This window comes from Leuresthes tenuis, unplaced genomic scaffold (genome assembly GCF_036924035.1).
Source record: "Leuresthes tenuis unplaced genomic scaffold, fLeuTen1.0.hap1 SCAF_3, whole genome shotgun sequence".
Taxonomy (NCBI): domain Eukaryota; kingdom Metazoa; phylum Chordata; class Actinopteri; order Atheriniformes; family Atherinopsidae; genus Leuresthes; species Leuresthes tenuis.
In genome coordinates this window covers 23,657,653-23,672,229 of record NW_027325357.1, presented here as the reverse complement: position 1 = coordinate 23,672,229, position 14,577 = coordinate 23,657,653, and the positions used below count along the sequence as shown (strand labels likewise).

The following is a 14,577-nucleotide window of genomic DNA, read 5'->3' as shown; positions in this document are numbered from 1 at the left end:
ATGTGCAACAGATAAACTCCAGGGAAAAGCCAAGCGTTACTGCCACGCTGCCACTTTTCTTTGGTAGTTTGGCTTCCTCTGAATGTCAGCTCCATGAGGACAAATCAAGATCAGTTAATAAAAAGATATGATGTGAAAGAGTATAAAATGTCCAGCCCAGATCTGTGGAAAACATTTAGTCATTAACAAACACACTCAGGCATTGCACACACACATACACACACTGTCTGGATCATAAGGAAAAAGGGTTTAGGTTACAAGAGCCACAGAGTTTAAGTTGCCAAACATCAGAGAGACCTAAATTCCTCTGTAATCCTGAAAATCTCTTAGGTAGCCTGCAATGACCAGAAAGAGCCATTAGCCTTCAGATTTTACTGAACAGTCAGGCTATCTTATCTGGAGCTACTTGAAGGATTAAAAAGAAAGACTTCACCTCAAGCCAAATAAAATTCCACAGATGCTCTGGGGCCACCTCTCCATCTGCTGAGCTCACAGGCCCTGCAGTGTAAGTTCTGTCCAGATGCTGCTTGTAAACTAGTGTCTCCTGTAGCTCACATTCTTTTTGCCGTTGTCTCAGATGTTTAAAAGAATCTGTCCAAACTTTTTTTTATGCATTTTTATGTGTTTGCTCCTCTTTACAGCACTCCGACTTGTTGTTGTATGTGAAGATATCAGGGTACTTCAAATTTTGTGTTTGTTTTTGTATCTCTTTAGCCACTTTTATACAGTATTATGAGCTGATTTTGTCAGATTTCAGAAGGTCTAGAAGAAGTTTTAAGTTTAGATGTGATGGGTACATTATTCACAGCTGATTAGGCAGCCATAGATGCTATAAGAAGCTGTTTTGTATGGTAGTAATTCAGTGCCATGAGCAATGATGCACACACCTCATCCAAAGGGAACTTACTCTGATTACAATCCGCAACTAAACAAACACTATAGTCACAGGGAAGAAAACATTTTTTGTCTTTCTGTTGGTCACAACTGACAATTGCACTTCTCATTGTGAATGTCAGAATGTAGATAAATCAACAGAGTTCTCAGGTGTCACAAAGAAGGGATTATTTTATTTAATGTATTTATCTTGTTTTTTTTCACGCTTGCCACACGTTTATCAGGCAGCTGAATTTATATTTTTCACATTTAACAATGTAAAATGACTTGCATATTCTTTATTTTATATACAAATATTTATTTGACTTTTTTTTGTTGTTGTTGTTGTGGTGAATGTACATAAATTTTGGCCATGAATGATTTCCACAGTGTTGCCCAAAAAAGAATTGTCTGGCAGCATGTTTCCTGTCTTATGAATATACTTATTTATGTATAAGTCATATCTGCATCGATTGTATAAGCAGAGTTTTGGTGCTGCCTTATTAAAAGCATGATTTATGTATGAGACCAGATAAGGCAGTGATTGCAGTGTAATAAAATGCCTGATATCCACCACACTTGTCTGTCTACGCCTCACAATAATAAATCATTTTCACAGCTGTTTGTCCTTGACTGTAATACTGGCTGTAAAAATCATGAAAAGATGATAATCTGGTTAATATTTGGAGTATAAAATTCTCGCTCAAGAACACCTCTGCATAATCATCAGTATACAATTTCCACCATCGTAGCTGTCTGCCTGTTATGCCTGGCGGATGTGTTTTATGGACCTAAACTAGTTCTGTCAGTGTTGATAAAAGTGAATTATCAGGTTATCTCGGTGGTGTCAGCCTCAATCCTTGTAACGAGAGCCAATTTCAGGTTGAAAATCTGTGGATCACTTTTGTGTAGTATAAAAGTCTGTGACAGACTGTAAAAAATATATTCTGATTCAGTCATATTCACTTTATTTTTGTCTTCCTTGGCATTCTGCGCAAATAAAAAGATACACATATTCAACAACACAAATTCTGCATGATTTCTCAAACAGTCAAGCTCATAAATGATAAAACGTATCACACTCAAAGTAATACACTACTTTATTTGTTTTACATGTGGTGTGACAGATCACTGAGATACTGCAGTTACTAACTTTGGTGCATTTATTATGATCTAATAACTATCATCTAGATTCACACAGCAGCTATGGAACAAGATGAAAAAGTGAACATTGTTAAAATGACAAAAGCAAGTGTGAAAGTAGATGAGCAGAGGATGTATTTCACCTAACTCTGATCTTGACATGCTAACTGGATGAATGTACATGAACGCTGACCAAACAAAAACAATTTGAACAATTATACTTCATGCTGGTTTTGGTAATCTCAGGTGAACTTCAGGAGAAGGGATTTCAAGACCGGTACTTGAAAGTGTCTGGCAACAGTCTGAGTAAGCTGCAGTTTGAGAGTGGCTGTTACAGAGAGAATAGGATAAGAGAAAGTGTGAAAGGGAAGAAGAAGAAGAATGGAGGGTTGGAGTGGGAGGGGACTTGAACAGCTCCAGAGAGCTTGTCCAAATGTTGTTATGTAATCAGATGTAGATGATTAGAGGGCAGCTTGTGGAAAAACTGACCGCTTGAAACTCCCTTTTTTATTATCTTGGACAAACTTTGACAGCAGCTCTTACGCATGTCGGCAGGTTTTTACTACATGCAGCATTTCTGAAAAAGAAACAACCGGGAGGAAGTCTTCCTGCTTTTTTTTTATCAGAACTGAAGCATTTTGGGTCAGCTGGAGGCTTTTCAGAGAATTTTAGAACAGCCCAAAATAAGGAGATGCACAGTCCAATTTTGACCTAACAACTGCATGGTTGAGTGCTTCTGCATCACTTTGAGACAGGATGTGTACCTTTGCACATTCAATGTGAGTGTGTGAATATAGCATCCATCTAATATGTTAGCACAGTGTACAACAGATATGAGCACACCGGTTTGCAATTTAACTCACATGTCAAATCATTCCTAATTGCAGAAACTCTCTCTACAAATCTTTAAACATGGCAACTTGCACGTCTGGAAAGACAACATCAATGCTGAAACATACAGTATAAAAAGGCTTTCAAGCAACACATGCTCCAATCCAGACAACGTCTCATTGAAGAGTCCGGGGTGCTGCACTGACCTGCCTGCAGTCGGGATCTTTCACCAGTTTGATTAAACATTTGATGCATCATGAAACACAAAAAATGGAGACCCAAGACTGTTGAGCAGTTAGAATCTTATATCAGACAAATATGGGACAATATTCCTCTCTCAAAGGTCCTGCGGCTGGTCTCCTCAGTCCTCTGATGTTGACATAAAAGAAGAGGTGATGCTACCCAACGGGAAACATGGACCTGTCCTAACTGAACTGCTTTGATATATATATATATATATATATATATATATATATATATATTTAGTTGTAATCAAATTCAAGACGAGCTTATCTTTTTCATAAAATAATAAATTGGTATCTTTGCCTCTATCTGTACCTTTAACACTTGATATGTTTTCTATGTTCTGTTGTAAATAAGTTATTAGTTTGTGGGATTTAAAAATCATTACATTCTGTTCTTTATGGACATTTTACACAACACTTTTGGAATTGGGGTTGAACTAAACAAACCTCAGCAGACTTGAGTTTGCTTCTCTGCCCAAGTTACTTTTATTTCACACTAGTCTCACAGACGTTCCCACAAGGATCAGACCAACAACCTAAGCCCCTGTGACTTAAGCTCTACGTCACATTCAGAACAGTGACACTGAGAGCTGTCCACCACCTCGCAAACAACTCACAGTGGAACCTAAATCAGCCTGACAGACGTCCGCGCTTCACAGGCAAGTTATTTGGGATAATGCAAAGCAGAATGTGAGGAATTAGAGGTAATGGATCAACTCACTGTACTAACTCACTGTACCTTGTTGACAACCAAAAAAGGAGCTTTTTTCATCTTCCACATAGCTTTTGCATTGCTCTCTGAGAAGAGTAACGCGAAGGCTGCCTTTGATTCTGCCAGGAGTGTTTTGACTCTTAACTTAGATTTACAGTAATGAGAGAAGTTTTAAAGCTATGAGGCTCCAGGGTCAGCTCCTTCCATCATTATCATCATCATTCCTCAAGGTAATCTGGGCTGACTTTGAACTGAGGCTTAGTGGTATGCCTCAGGCCCCCCCACACACACACATACAACTTATTTTGATGCCAAGATAAGGAAGCTTATGTGTTTATCTGCGTGTGGCAGCAGGGCATTTGTGCGTGAGCACAGGTCTGTTTTCTGAGAATGTGTGGATTTGTTTCAGGTTCTTTCCTCTGTGTTTCTGACACATTGCAATCGTTTGATTCCAGACTTTTGATGTGTAACAAGGGGTGTTTTTATTCCTAAACCGCTGGAGCAAACAAATAGCCTCAAAGGCCACCAGTCCATCCTCAAGATGGACATCAGAGTTGCTCAGCCTGGTTCTAAGTTTACTTTTTTGTAAGTATTAATACCTAGTGCAATACTTTGTTTCTCAGTCCTGAAAAGTAAATGTACTCACGAAACTCCTCAGAATAAACAATAGAAAGGACAGTTTGTAAGTTTTTTTTTAGGAGCGAAATTAAAGTATCTGACCAAACAAATTGAGGATTCGTTAAATACCTGACAAGGTTTTAGTGCCATGACAAAAGTAAGAGACGTTTTCTCTCCGAAAAAAAAGCATGTGTTATGTTCTGCTGTTACTCAGGGTGAACGTCAAAGGCTGAGCGTCTCTTTCGGAGTTCATCCATTTTTTTCAAATGTCTGTTAATCTTTGGATTAATCTTTTGGGATGAGGACCTTTGGGATGCGTTTTTTTTTATGAGAATTGTGTTTAAAGGAGAGCAAAGTTAACCTATTCATTGAATGAGGTCTGTAAAGGAACTCGTCCAGGATTTAATTCACCACCTCATCGCCAAATGACAGTTTATCTTTTCCAAACAGCTACTCGCCAGCCTTCCATTGGCCGTGAGGCTTCAGGGTGGAGCTGCAAACCGGAACAGCGCAGCTTCATTCATTAATGACGTTAGGGTGATAGAACGGGACCGCAGCCAGGACTTTGTGTGTTTGGAACCAGAAGGGGACTCTTTTTTTTAATTGTCTTTAACTAATACGCGCTGATCTCAGGTTTCTTTCCTTACGCCATTTGCCGGTTTGCCTCAGAAGTACACAGCTGCGTCTTCACCGTCCTGGGTTCAGCTGGTCATGTTCAGTCGGGGCTCCAAGAAGAGAGATTCCAGCAGATCGGTAGGAAGGCAAGACAATGTTTTGATGGTTTGAGTTCATAGTTAAAAAAAAAAAAAAAAAAGACGCACGCGACTATTTCTTGTTTGTTGTGAAGTTTTCCTTTAATGTTTCTCCGCTGTCTCGTTCCCAAGGAGATCAGGTATCATCTGAACCGTTTCTGTACAGAAACTCACTCAGTCAGGGTGATTAAACTCGTGTTTACTCTGTTTCAGCCCATGGTTTTGGCTCCCATAAGACACTTTTATTTTTATTTTTATTTTTTTATTGCTTTAAGTGTTTGTTTTGTAATGTTTGTGTTTTTGCAGTTGATGCGACTTATAAGGGACCTCGCGACTTGTGTTTTGTAACCTACTGTGCAAAAGTCTTGGGCTAACCCTCAGTTTCTTTATATTTTGCCTCCGAGGAGCCAAACTTCCTTGAAATCTTTTAAAGTGATTATCAACAATATCGTTCACCAGGCTTTCAAAAGTTCACTTTGGCCATTTGCTGCTTTTTCATTCGTTTTCAGTTCAATTTGTAAAGTCATTTGCACTGACTTATGAATCATTCAAGCATAAAAAAGGTGCATAATTCAGGAGATGAACCAGCATTGCATCCACATGCAACAGACAACTTGGCTGTTACTAGCTGCCTGTTGGAAAGACAAATGATTTGTCCCAATCATCAACCAATGTCTGTAAAAACTGCCAAAGCTAACAGTTTGGCAGACCTAAAATGGAATGTTTGCGCCAAAAAGGTCGTTCATACAGAGCCGTTAGCTGAAGACTTGACATATCTGGGCTGTGGTGTACAGAGTGTGATTTTAAAAAAGCTGAGGAAGGTGGCCAAGTGGTGCACAAAAGTAGAATTGACAGGCCAAAAACAACTACAAAAAAGAGACTATCCACAGCAAATGAACTGTATCTGAAAGTGACATCCTTAAGAAATGGGAAAATAAAGACATCAAGGTCCTGACACAGGACCAGAGGTGATGCATATCGACCTTCGGCTAATCCATCCTACTGTTCACTGAAGCCTCATCAGAAATGGCCTCTACGGAAGGGTGGCTCTCAAGAAGCTGCTCTTAAGGAAGGGAAACAGGGAAAAAAGGCTGAGGTTTGCCAAATGACACAACAACTGGGCTGAAAATCAATGGCAACAGGTCTTATTGAGTGATGAATCCTCCCCAGCCTCCCCGGATCTCAACATTATTGAAGCAGTGTGAGAACATCTTGACAGAGAACGGAACAAAAAGCAGCCGACATCCAAAGAAGAGCTTTGGGATGTCCTTCAGGAAGCCCAGAGAACTATTCCTGAAGACTACTTAAAGAAATGATAAGAAATCTTGTCTACGAGGGTTGAAGAATAAAGGTGGTCACACCAAGTGATGATTTCAAGCTGTTTAGAATTCTACTACAACTGTTTTTGCTGTTTTCATTTGTTTGCATGTGTTTCAGTAAATCACTGCACCTATTACAGTGGGGACTTTAAAGCCCCCAGGCACTGCTGTCTGCATCTGCTGCTGCAAGCTGTGACCTCTCATCCTCTGTCTCTATCTATCACAAGCTGAACCCTGCAGATGAGCCACAGAGAGGGCAGCCCTGCATCACCTGTGGAGCACAGTGTCCTGGCTTCTCCCTGCACAGATGGAGGTACGCTTTTTCTTTTTTTTTTCTTCACCCCATGCAGCAAAGTCTTGTTGTTGTTGTCAGGCTTTACTGAGGAAAGCGGTCATTGGCGGACTAGTTTTGCAGTCTGGAGTTTGTTTGTTTTTAAATGTTTTACACTTGACCGACGTCATTCTTAAAGATATTTAAAACCACGAGTAATTTGCTTCTCCACAGTAGTGACATTTAAGCTGCTGCTAATTTGGCAAAGTCCCCATTTTTTTGCAAACAACAACTCTTTGGGTTCCCCCTTCAAGTGGAGTGGCATTCAGGAGGAACCCTTTCAGAAACCTGGCACTTTGTATAGAATCAGCCAGGCATGGTACTGTGAGGAAGCCATTGTTCTGCCCCCATGTGCTCTCAGATAATAGTTTTTTATTGTGGGGACAATTCTTGAAGCACTCGAGCACTGCCTGCTGCTTCTACAGTTACTTTGTCACAACTGAGACATGAATCTGCTTATGCAGCGACACAAACTGTATATTGTATGGGGACGTGGTCTTGCTGTGAACTACAGGTGGTTTGGGTTTGAGTGTGAAAGAGTGTGACTAATGTGTGCAACTCTGTTATGGGCCTCCAGTACAAAAAGCACCACGCAAGGTCAAGGAGAGAATGAAAAACGTTAATCACTTTTATAGTGCCACTGACTTATTGGACATGAGCAATAGCAGCATCTTACTGTATAGCTTGCTGGCTGCTGAAGCTCAGTTTGTGGAAAACAAAATACCAAAGCACACTGTGTACTGACTACAATTTTGACAGTATAATTAGGCCAAAAAGAAGCCACATGACCTAGTTTATAAAGATTACTTATGGAAGAGGCGACGTTTGAAACTATAGGATTGGAAACTGTTTGAATGTTTTAATACTTACTTTAGTACAACCCTTACTGTGTGACTACTTTGATGCACAGCAGAATTATCACTAAGGCCAGAGCACATTACAGATATTATGGGTATTTTAAAAAAGGAACAGTTGGAGTCACCTTTTCAAAATGACCATGGCAGCCTTGGATTTGTGGAGCATTTTGCCTTCCGGTATGCACAATTGAAGGGGAGGGTCTGAACCATAAAGTCTTTTCAGTTGCCTTAGCTCTAGAGTAAACCATTACAGAGGTAACAGGGAGCTCAGGAATGCGGCCTTTTTAATTGTTTGTCCTTGGCGTCTCACAATAAAGAGCAAACTTTTCCCCTCCAACAAGCTTGAATAAGAAAATAAATGGATGCAGACTTCAGGAAGCCAATCCTGCAAAAGTTTTTTTTTTTTTTCCAGCCCCAATACATCTTTGTCACTTAGGAGCAACCTTTGAGGGGGGGGAAGAAAAGTGTTTACATGCAAATTTTTCTACCCAGAACTTAAAGATGGTAAGATGAAGTTGTCTGTGTGCAAATATTGTTTAGTTCAGTCACATGCCAGATCCTGTCTGTTGCTCAGGTGACTGAGGCCAGACGAGTGTTACTTTTTTCTGAAGACGAGTGCTCATGCCCCCACAGGTTTAACTGCAATCCTTTTTTTTTTGGTGTTTTAAGATCTACCCTTCCTATTGCAGACCTGCTTTTAGATTGCAGATTTCTGTGACCGTCGGTGATGAGTGTTTATTGGTGCTACACTCATCTACACCAAGACCACATTAGGCCAAACATCGCAAATCGCAGTTTGTAAACATCTGTAACACAGTCTTAACTGGGTTTTATTTTTATGCTATCTCGCAAATATTATCATGCCAACATGGTGAAATGGTTCATATAAACACTAACTAATGATCAATGTGCTGGCCATGCTACCATAAGCTTTAGAGAGTTGAGAGATGTGATCTATATCACTATTTCTCCACATCCAACTTACAGCTAGCTGCCATTATAAAGGTATACAATATTTATGCAGCTATTATACAACTAATACACAACTATTTGCTTTCTGAAGATAGTGGTGGCATAATGATGTTCCAGAGCACCTGGTCTCTCTTCCTCTGGTAGCTGGTGCTGCATGTGCATAGAATTATTGCATGTGAGCCTCCACCATTGAGTATGAAGTGAGGAAGTATGCATATGAAGCTACCAAAATTACACAGCAAGCTCTTTCTTTTTTGCCTGTAAAGTAAGTTTTGTTTTGGATTTCTTTCTTCCTTCCTTCCTTTTTTTGTTTACTACCCATCCTCCGTAGATTGTGTTTATATCAGAATTCTCTTAAATATCAGTTTGCTACATATTCAGTAACTGAACAGATACAGGTCTGCTTTGCCTTTCTTTGTCCTGTCGTTTTCTCTCCGTCTCTATAGAAGGTTCCACTATGCTAGGCACCACCGTGTGTTTAAGGCTGGTCTTTTCTCGTCTGTCCACAGAGTGTGTTGAGGCATTTCCCATTCACGGTGAAGAGGGGAGCCAGAATGGCGCTGTGTATTTAAGATCACCCAGGCCTACCAAAACATCCCTCTCAAGAATTTTCTTTTTTGTTGTTTCGCTGAGACGTGAGTGTTAAACCAAACTCTCCATGTCTTCTGACTAAAGGTCTGGGAGAAGATCCAGGATGTTTGAGGAACTGTGGGGTCTTTAATGTGGATGTAGAGAAAATGTACAGATAAAGTAAGGGTTTCTTTAGTGTGGCTGCTTCTGCATGTGTAACTCAGTAAGCTGAGATGGCTGCTCTGGGCTGGTTAGCAGTACGGGGAGATTCTTCTCGCACAACATGATCCTTCTGAATTATTAATGTTGGCCTTTGGCTTAATTGATTTTCCTTGTACTAATGAGACTCATTACCAGGCTTATTAACATGGGCCATGAGTGTGGCTGTGATATCTGATCAGGAAGATCACATGACTCTGCCTCTACTGCAAGTTGTCACTGTATTTTAAGGCTGCATTTAATGTACGGTATACCTTGAAAGTTACACTTGACCTGCTTTGTAGACTCGAGTTGGTGCAGACATACATCAGACTACAAAGGAAGAGTTTGCAGTTTGATCTTACCAGCTGTAGTTTTTCATTTCCTCTGTCCAGCAGCACAGCATAAAGCCTGAATTAAGGCTGCACCGTTTTTTCCCCCCAAGTTTTTACCAGAGCTGACTGGAGCTTGACAAAGCCTGTCCTTGTAATGCAACAGGGGTTTAGCTGAAACATTAGCTGTCTCGAAGCAGTATAGAGGTGGGAGAAGAGATAGAGAAAAGAACAGGGGGAAAGAGAGGAGATGACGCTTGCAATAGAATAAGAGGGACTGTGGTTGAGTTTTAACCCAACTCTGAATGGCTTACTGACGTCTGTCCCCTCGGTAACCCAGTTTGATCTGCATAACACAGGGCGGCCCCACTATTGGCTATGTTAACAAGACTGCCTGGCAAATAAAACTGTGAGGGCACCCAGGCAAATGAATGCGCTCTGACTATTGCAGCAGAGAATAAGGAGAGGAGGTGGGAGAAAGAAGCCATTGGTGGTCAGTGCCAGACAAAAGAAACTCAGTTGATTTATAGCTAATACTCTGTCTCTGCATTGGCACAGACTTGATAAGCCTCTTGGCTTGATAGTTTGTCGGGGTGAAAACACTTTCTTACCTGCTGTGTTCTCTCCTTTTCGAGGCTTGTTTTCAAGCAGAAGTCAGTAGCAGGAAATGTGAGAGCAGTTTTTTGGGTAGGGTGTAGATTGTGTAGATTGTCTTTGTCATCTATTAGAGATTCACTTTGAAGAGGTTATATTTTTGACAAGGCTGCAGGGTCCTGTAGTCTGTGAGTCTGACATAAATCATTATTTGACCTTTGGGTTCTCATTCAGACTGAACTCTCCCCTCCCATCTCTCCGCTGTGATGCTCTACTGGCTTTGTTTTCTGCTCCTCTCCAAGTGGTTAAAATTACCCCTTATTTTCCCCTCATCCTATCTACTCGGAATCAACCCACATCATGCTCAGGTATAAATGGAATCTTGAGGATTTGATTTGATTTTAATGAGTTGGTCTTAGTGGGGATTATGCATGGTGGTCAAGGACACAGTGATTGTGTATGCATGAGAAACCAGTTAAAATCCTGAGGGGTCTGTTGGTCAGCTGTTGAATTCCAATGAAACTCCACCGTCAACATTTAAAGTCCTTTCTAATTTGACACAAAAATGCAGTCTAAGTTTGCAGATCGTGAGAAGCGGAAATTTCCTCCATATACCTGATTTTCCCTCTTGATGTCGTGGTTTAATTGTGTAAACAAGTCAATACATGTCTGAATAGCCACGAAAAATGGGAAAACTTTGAACACCCATAAGTCATTCAAATGAAAATTTAAAAAAATACAGTCTGTATGTGCCTCAGACCCTAGGTTGTATGGATGGACTGAACAGTGTTAGAGGGGTTTGCCTTGTTCTCTAGTATCAGCTTGACCCAATGCATGCCCTGTTGACCTCTCAAGCCATATTCACACAGTCCATTTCAAGTCAGAAGTTATGGGCTTTCTTTGTGTATCAGAGTCATGTGTGTATGCAGCACTGTGTGAAATCGCCTTTACTAAAATAAGCTAATGTTTATTTTGATAAGTTCTTTTAAAAATGTCAGAAATTAGGGAACACAGCCATGTTAAAAGGACAACTGCGACATCAAGGCTCGTCAAAATGCCGGCAGAGAAAACACTATTATGCAAAGATATGCAGCTGGGCATGCAAGGGGTCTCAGGAAATTATGCCTGTAAATTATGATTGGAGGACATTTGAAGAAACTCCAGTTTATTCTAATGACTTTTATTATAAGTGACAGCCATAATATACAATCCTGACATACACTTTGAGTTGTCATTTTGATACACATATTGTTTCAGTGCCTTAGGCAAGAAAATAGACTTTCTTCGAGATAGTTTATGGTCATATGATCATGCAAAGCAAACACTGAAGTTTATTAACTTTTTCTCTCTCTTTTTTTTTTCCTTTTCCTAAGCGGAACATTTTCTCCTGTTTGATGTGGTATCATTGTGCGGAGTATGTTGCATGTTTAACTGGCTGGTAAGAAAGTATCTGCGTTGCGTTTCCCAACCGATCTGAGAATGTCTCGATGGATTAAAAGACACAACAGCAGGTGTTGTCATTTTATCCACCAGGTGGGGTCTGGAAGTTGTAACAGGAGACCATGTGAGGGGTTTTGTTTCTGCTCTGCTCTGTGCTTGTTAACGGTTTCTGTAATTTTGAGTCATTAGTGCTGCATGACCCTTTTTGACACCCTATGCACACCAACATGCATAGCTGTGTCTGTGTTTATTCATAAGATACTGGTTAAACTACATTTTTATGGAATAATCTGTTACTGCAGCTCTTGAACATTTGTCTCTCTTGTGTAAGTTAAAAGTTTTGTGTGTTGTTACAGAGATAAAAGAGGAATGTTCTTTTGAAAAGAAAAGAAATATTCTTGACTCCTTTCACAACATTTTCAAAAACAAAGCAAATACCAGCGTGTATACAGTAAAAGAGAGACTCTCATGGGCGCTCAGCCCTGTTCAGTATTCAGCTGTTCCTCTCTTTGACACCAAACCAGAAGGGGGCAAACATGTCCTACTCAGACAAAACTTAAACTCCACTGTTTGTCACTTTGTTGCTTCCACTGTCACACAGAAGTCTAAAATTTTGACTTCAGACAGTCACTTGGTGATGTTTGTGTTAAACTTGGCCATCAATGTGTCAAGTAATGAGGTAAACAGTTTCTTTTTCTTTTTACATCAATCATTTTTTCTTATGGTTCTCTGCTTCAGGCTCAGCATGCTAATAAAGTCAAATTATGAACTTAAATGAGCTCATATGCTAATGTTTTCATATCCAGCTTGTGACAGAAAGTCTAAGTCCATAGATCCTCATTCTTATCCTGTTGTCCATTAAGGTTCAGTAAAGGATAAACAAGGATTCATTTTAAAGTGATGAATCCTGCAAAGCTTTGCTAGTAGAGTGCCACAATGAAACGCATAATCGGTCCCTTTTTAAGTTATACGAATAAAAGAACTGTCTACTCAATCTATGCACACTCCATTAGCTTGTTTGCAGTTTTGTACACTTTCTTTAATATGGAAGTTAAATAAACGGAACAGCTGTGTGGGTCGATGTTGTCTTCTGGCAGCTTCGGCAATAAAGTCTGTGGCTTTACTCTGATCCCCATCTTTAGATTTGTCTCTGCTACTCTTATCAAGGTCATCTGGAACAGGTGCTCATGCATTTGGATTAAGACTGATAGGCATCAAAAATGCCATTTGACACACACGCACACATATGAACTCACATACATGGTCATCCCCTGGAGATGACTCTAAAAGTCACACATACATAGTCACACGGATTCATAACCATATAAATGTGTGCAGGTTAATGTGGTCTTTTAATGTAGTATTTCCTATCTTGTTTCACTCGTGACTTACCAGTGTTTTTGTATTTTAGCATAGATGATGGGTACGGAATCTCTGAAGGGAGACCAGGTTGGTCACAACTTTTTTTTTTTCCCCAGCTTTGTTCCACTTGTGACTGTTTTTCACCCTTCTCTCCCATGTAAACATCTGTAAATCCCCCTGACTTATGCACTAGTGATGCTAATTTACCAAGATTTTTGCCCTTGTGCTGATCCATGCCTTAATGAAGGCTTAGTGTGCTAACCTGCTTTTGAACTGTCACTGAGAATAACGGGAAGCAGGCTCGAGGCTGTCAGATGTGCAAAGAACTAAAATTTACTGTTCACAGGGCTGCAATTTCAACCCGCCCACCCCGCTTAGAGAGTTAATTCATGTTATCCTGACTGTGTCCCCTGCTGGGATACTGCAGTTAATGTGCACTTTGTTCTGGTTTTGGTATTATTACACCTTAAAGCTGGAAACGCATCATGGTCTTTGCCTTTGTTCATATTTCTGCTTTGATCAGAGGTACATATACAATTAATGGCTTAGCTGAGATGTTCATTGATGTTACTCATGGCTTAAGCACAAGTAACAGTACCACATATTATTACTCTGCCATCTTTTTATATCTGAGCTACTCACATACACAGTGAGTGCTACTGGTCTATAACTATTTCTGTATGATGTTACGACACAGTTACATTGCTTGAAAACACATTTTTGTATCTGTAAAATCTTTTCTCCCGTTGACGTCTGAATTTCTCAAAGGCTCTATGATATAATATTTTCTCTTGCTCAAGAGCTCTGCTTGTCTGTGGGTTGTAGTAATGTGTCCATCATTGGGGAGAGTACTACAACTAACCTTCTAATATGAATTAAAATGTGTGTTTATATACTGGACACAATTACAAAATTTCACAATATCCCAAAATCTGCTTATAGTATTGCTCAACATCAACGAAGATATCAAAAGAAATCCTTTCCAGTGATGAGCAGCACAGATAGTCCGTAACTATAATGGTGTTTGTAAGTTCTAAGGCTTGCTAGAATCTCTCTGTTGATATCATTTAGGTCTCGGTTATATTATTAATGCTATTAAAGTTGTGTTTATCATGTACAACATTTTCCATCTTTCTTTGCCATGTTTTATAATGAACACAAGTACATATAAGAGTGCAAGGTAGGGGTGTGTATCTCTACTTCATAAAACATATGTGTACATAAAACATACATTGAATACGATGTGATTTGAGAGCGATACATTTTTAAACAAAATGATTTGGTTTGATTTGATTTGATTTGATTTTATGCAGTTTTATACAGTCCTGAACATGTGTTCTTTTTTTCCAGGGCTCATTGGACCGATTAAATTACGTCTTTAACAGTAAAATCGTGTTTTAAGCTATCTCGGGGCATGTGCTTCAAAAG

The 14,577-nt window shown here is 39.8% G+C and overlaps 1 protein-coding gene across 1 annotated transcript in view; it reads left to right on the top strand.

Moving 5' to 3' along the window:
* The first annotated feature begins 5,064 nt into the window (after window positions 1–5,064).
* Window positions 5,065–14,577, top strand: part of prickle2b (prickle homolog 2b) — an 87,624-nt gene continuing 78,111 nt past the window's right edge. Inside the window, exons 1-2 of the mRNA XM_072382663.1 lie at window positions 5,065–5,175; window positions 6,721–6,806. Of these exons, the coding sequence (XP_072238764.1) occupies window positions 5,134–5,175; window positions 6,721–6,806 (128 nt within the window). The 5' untranslated portion in view covers window positions 5,065–5,133. The remainder of the gene's footprint in view (window positions 5,176–6,720; window positions 6,807–14,577) is intronic.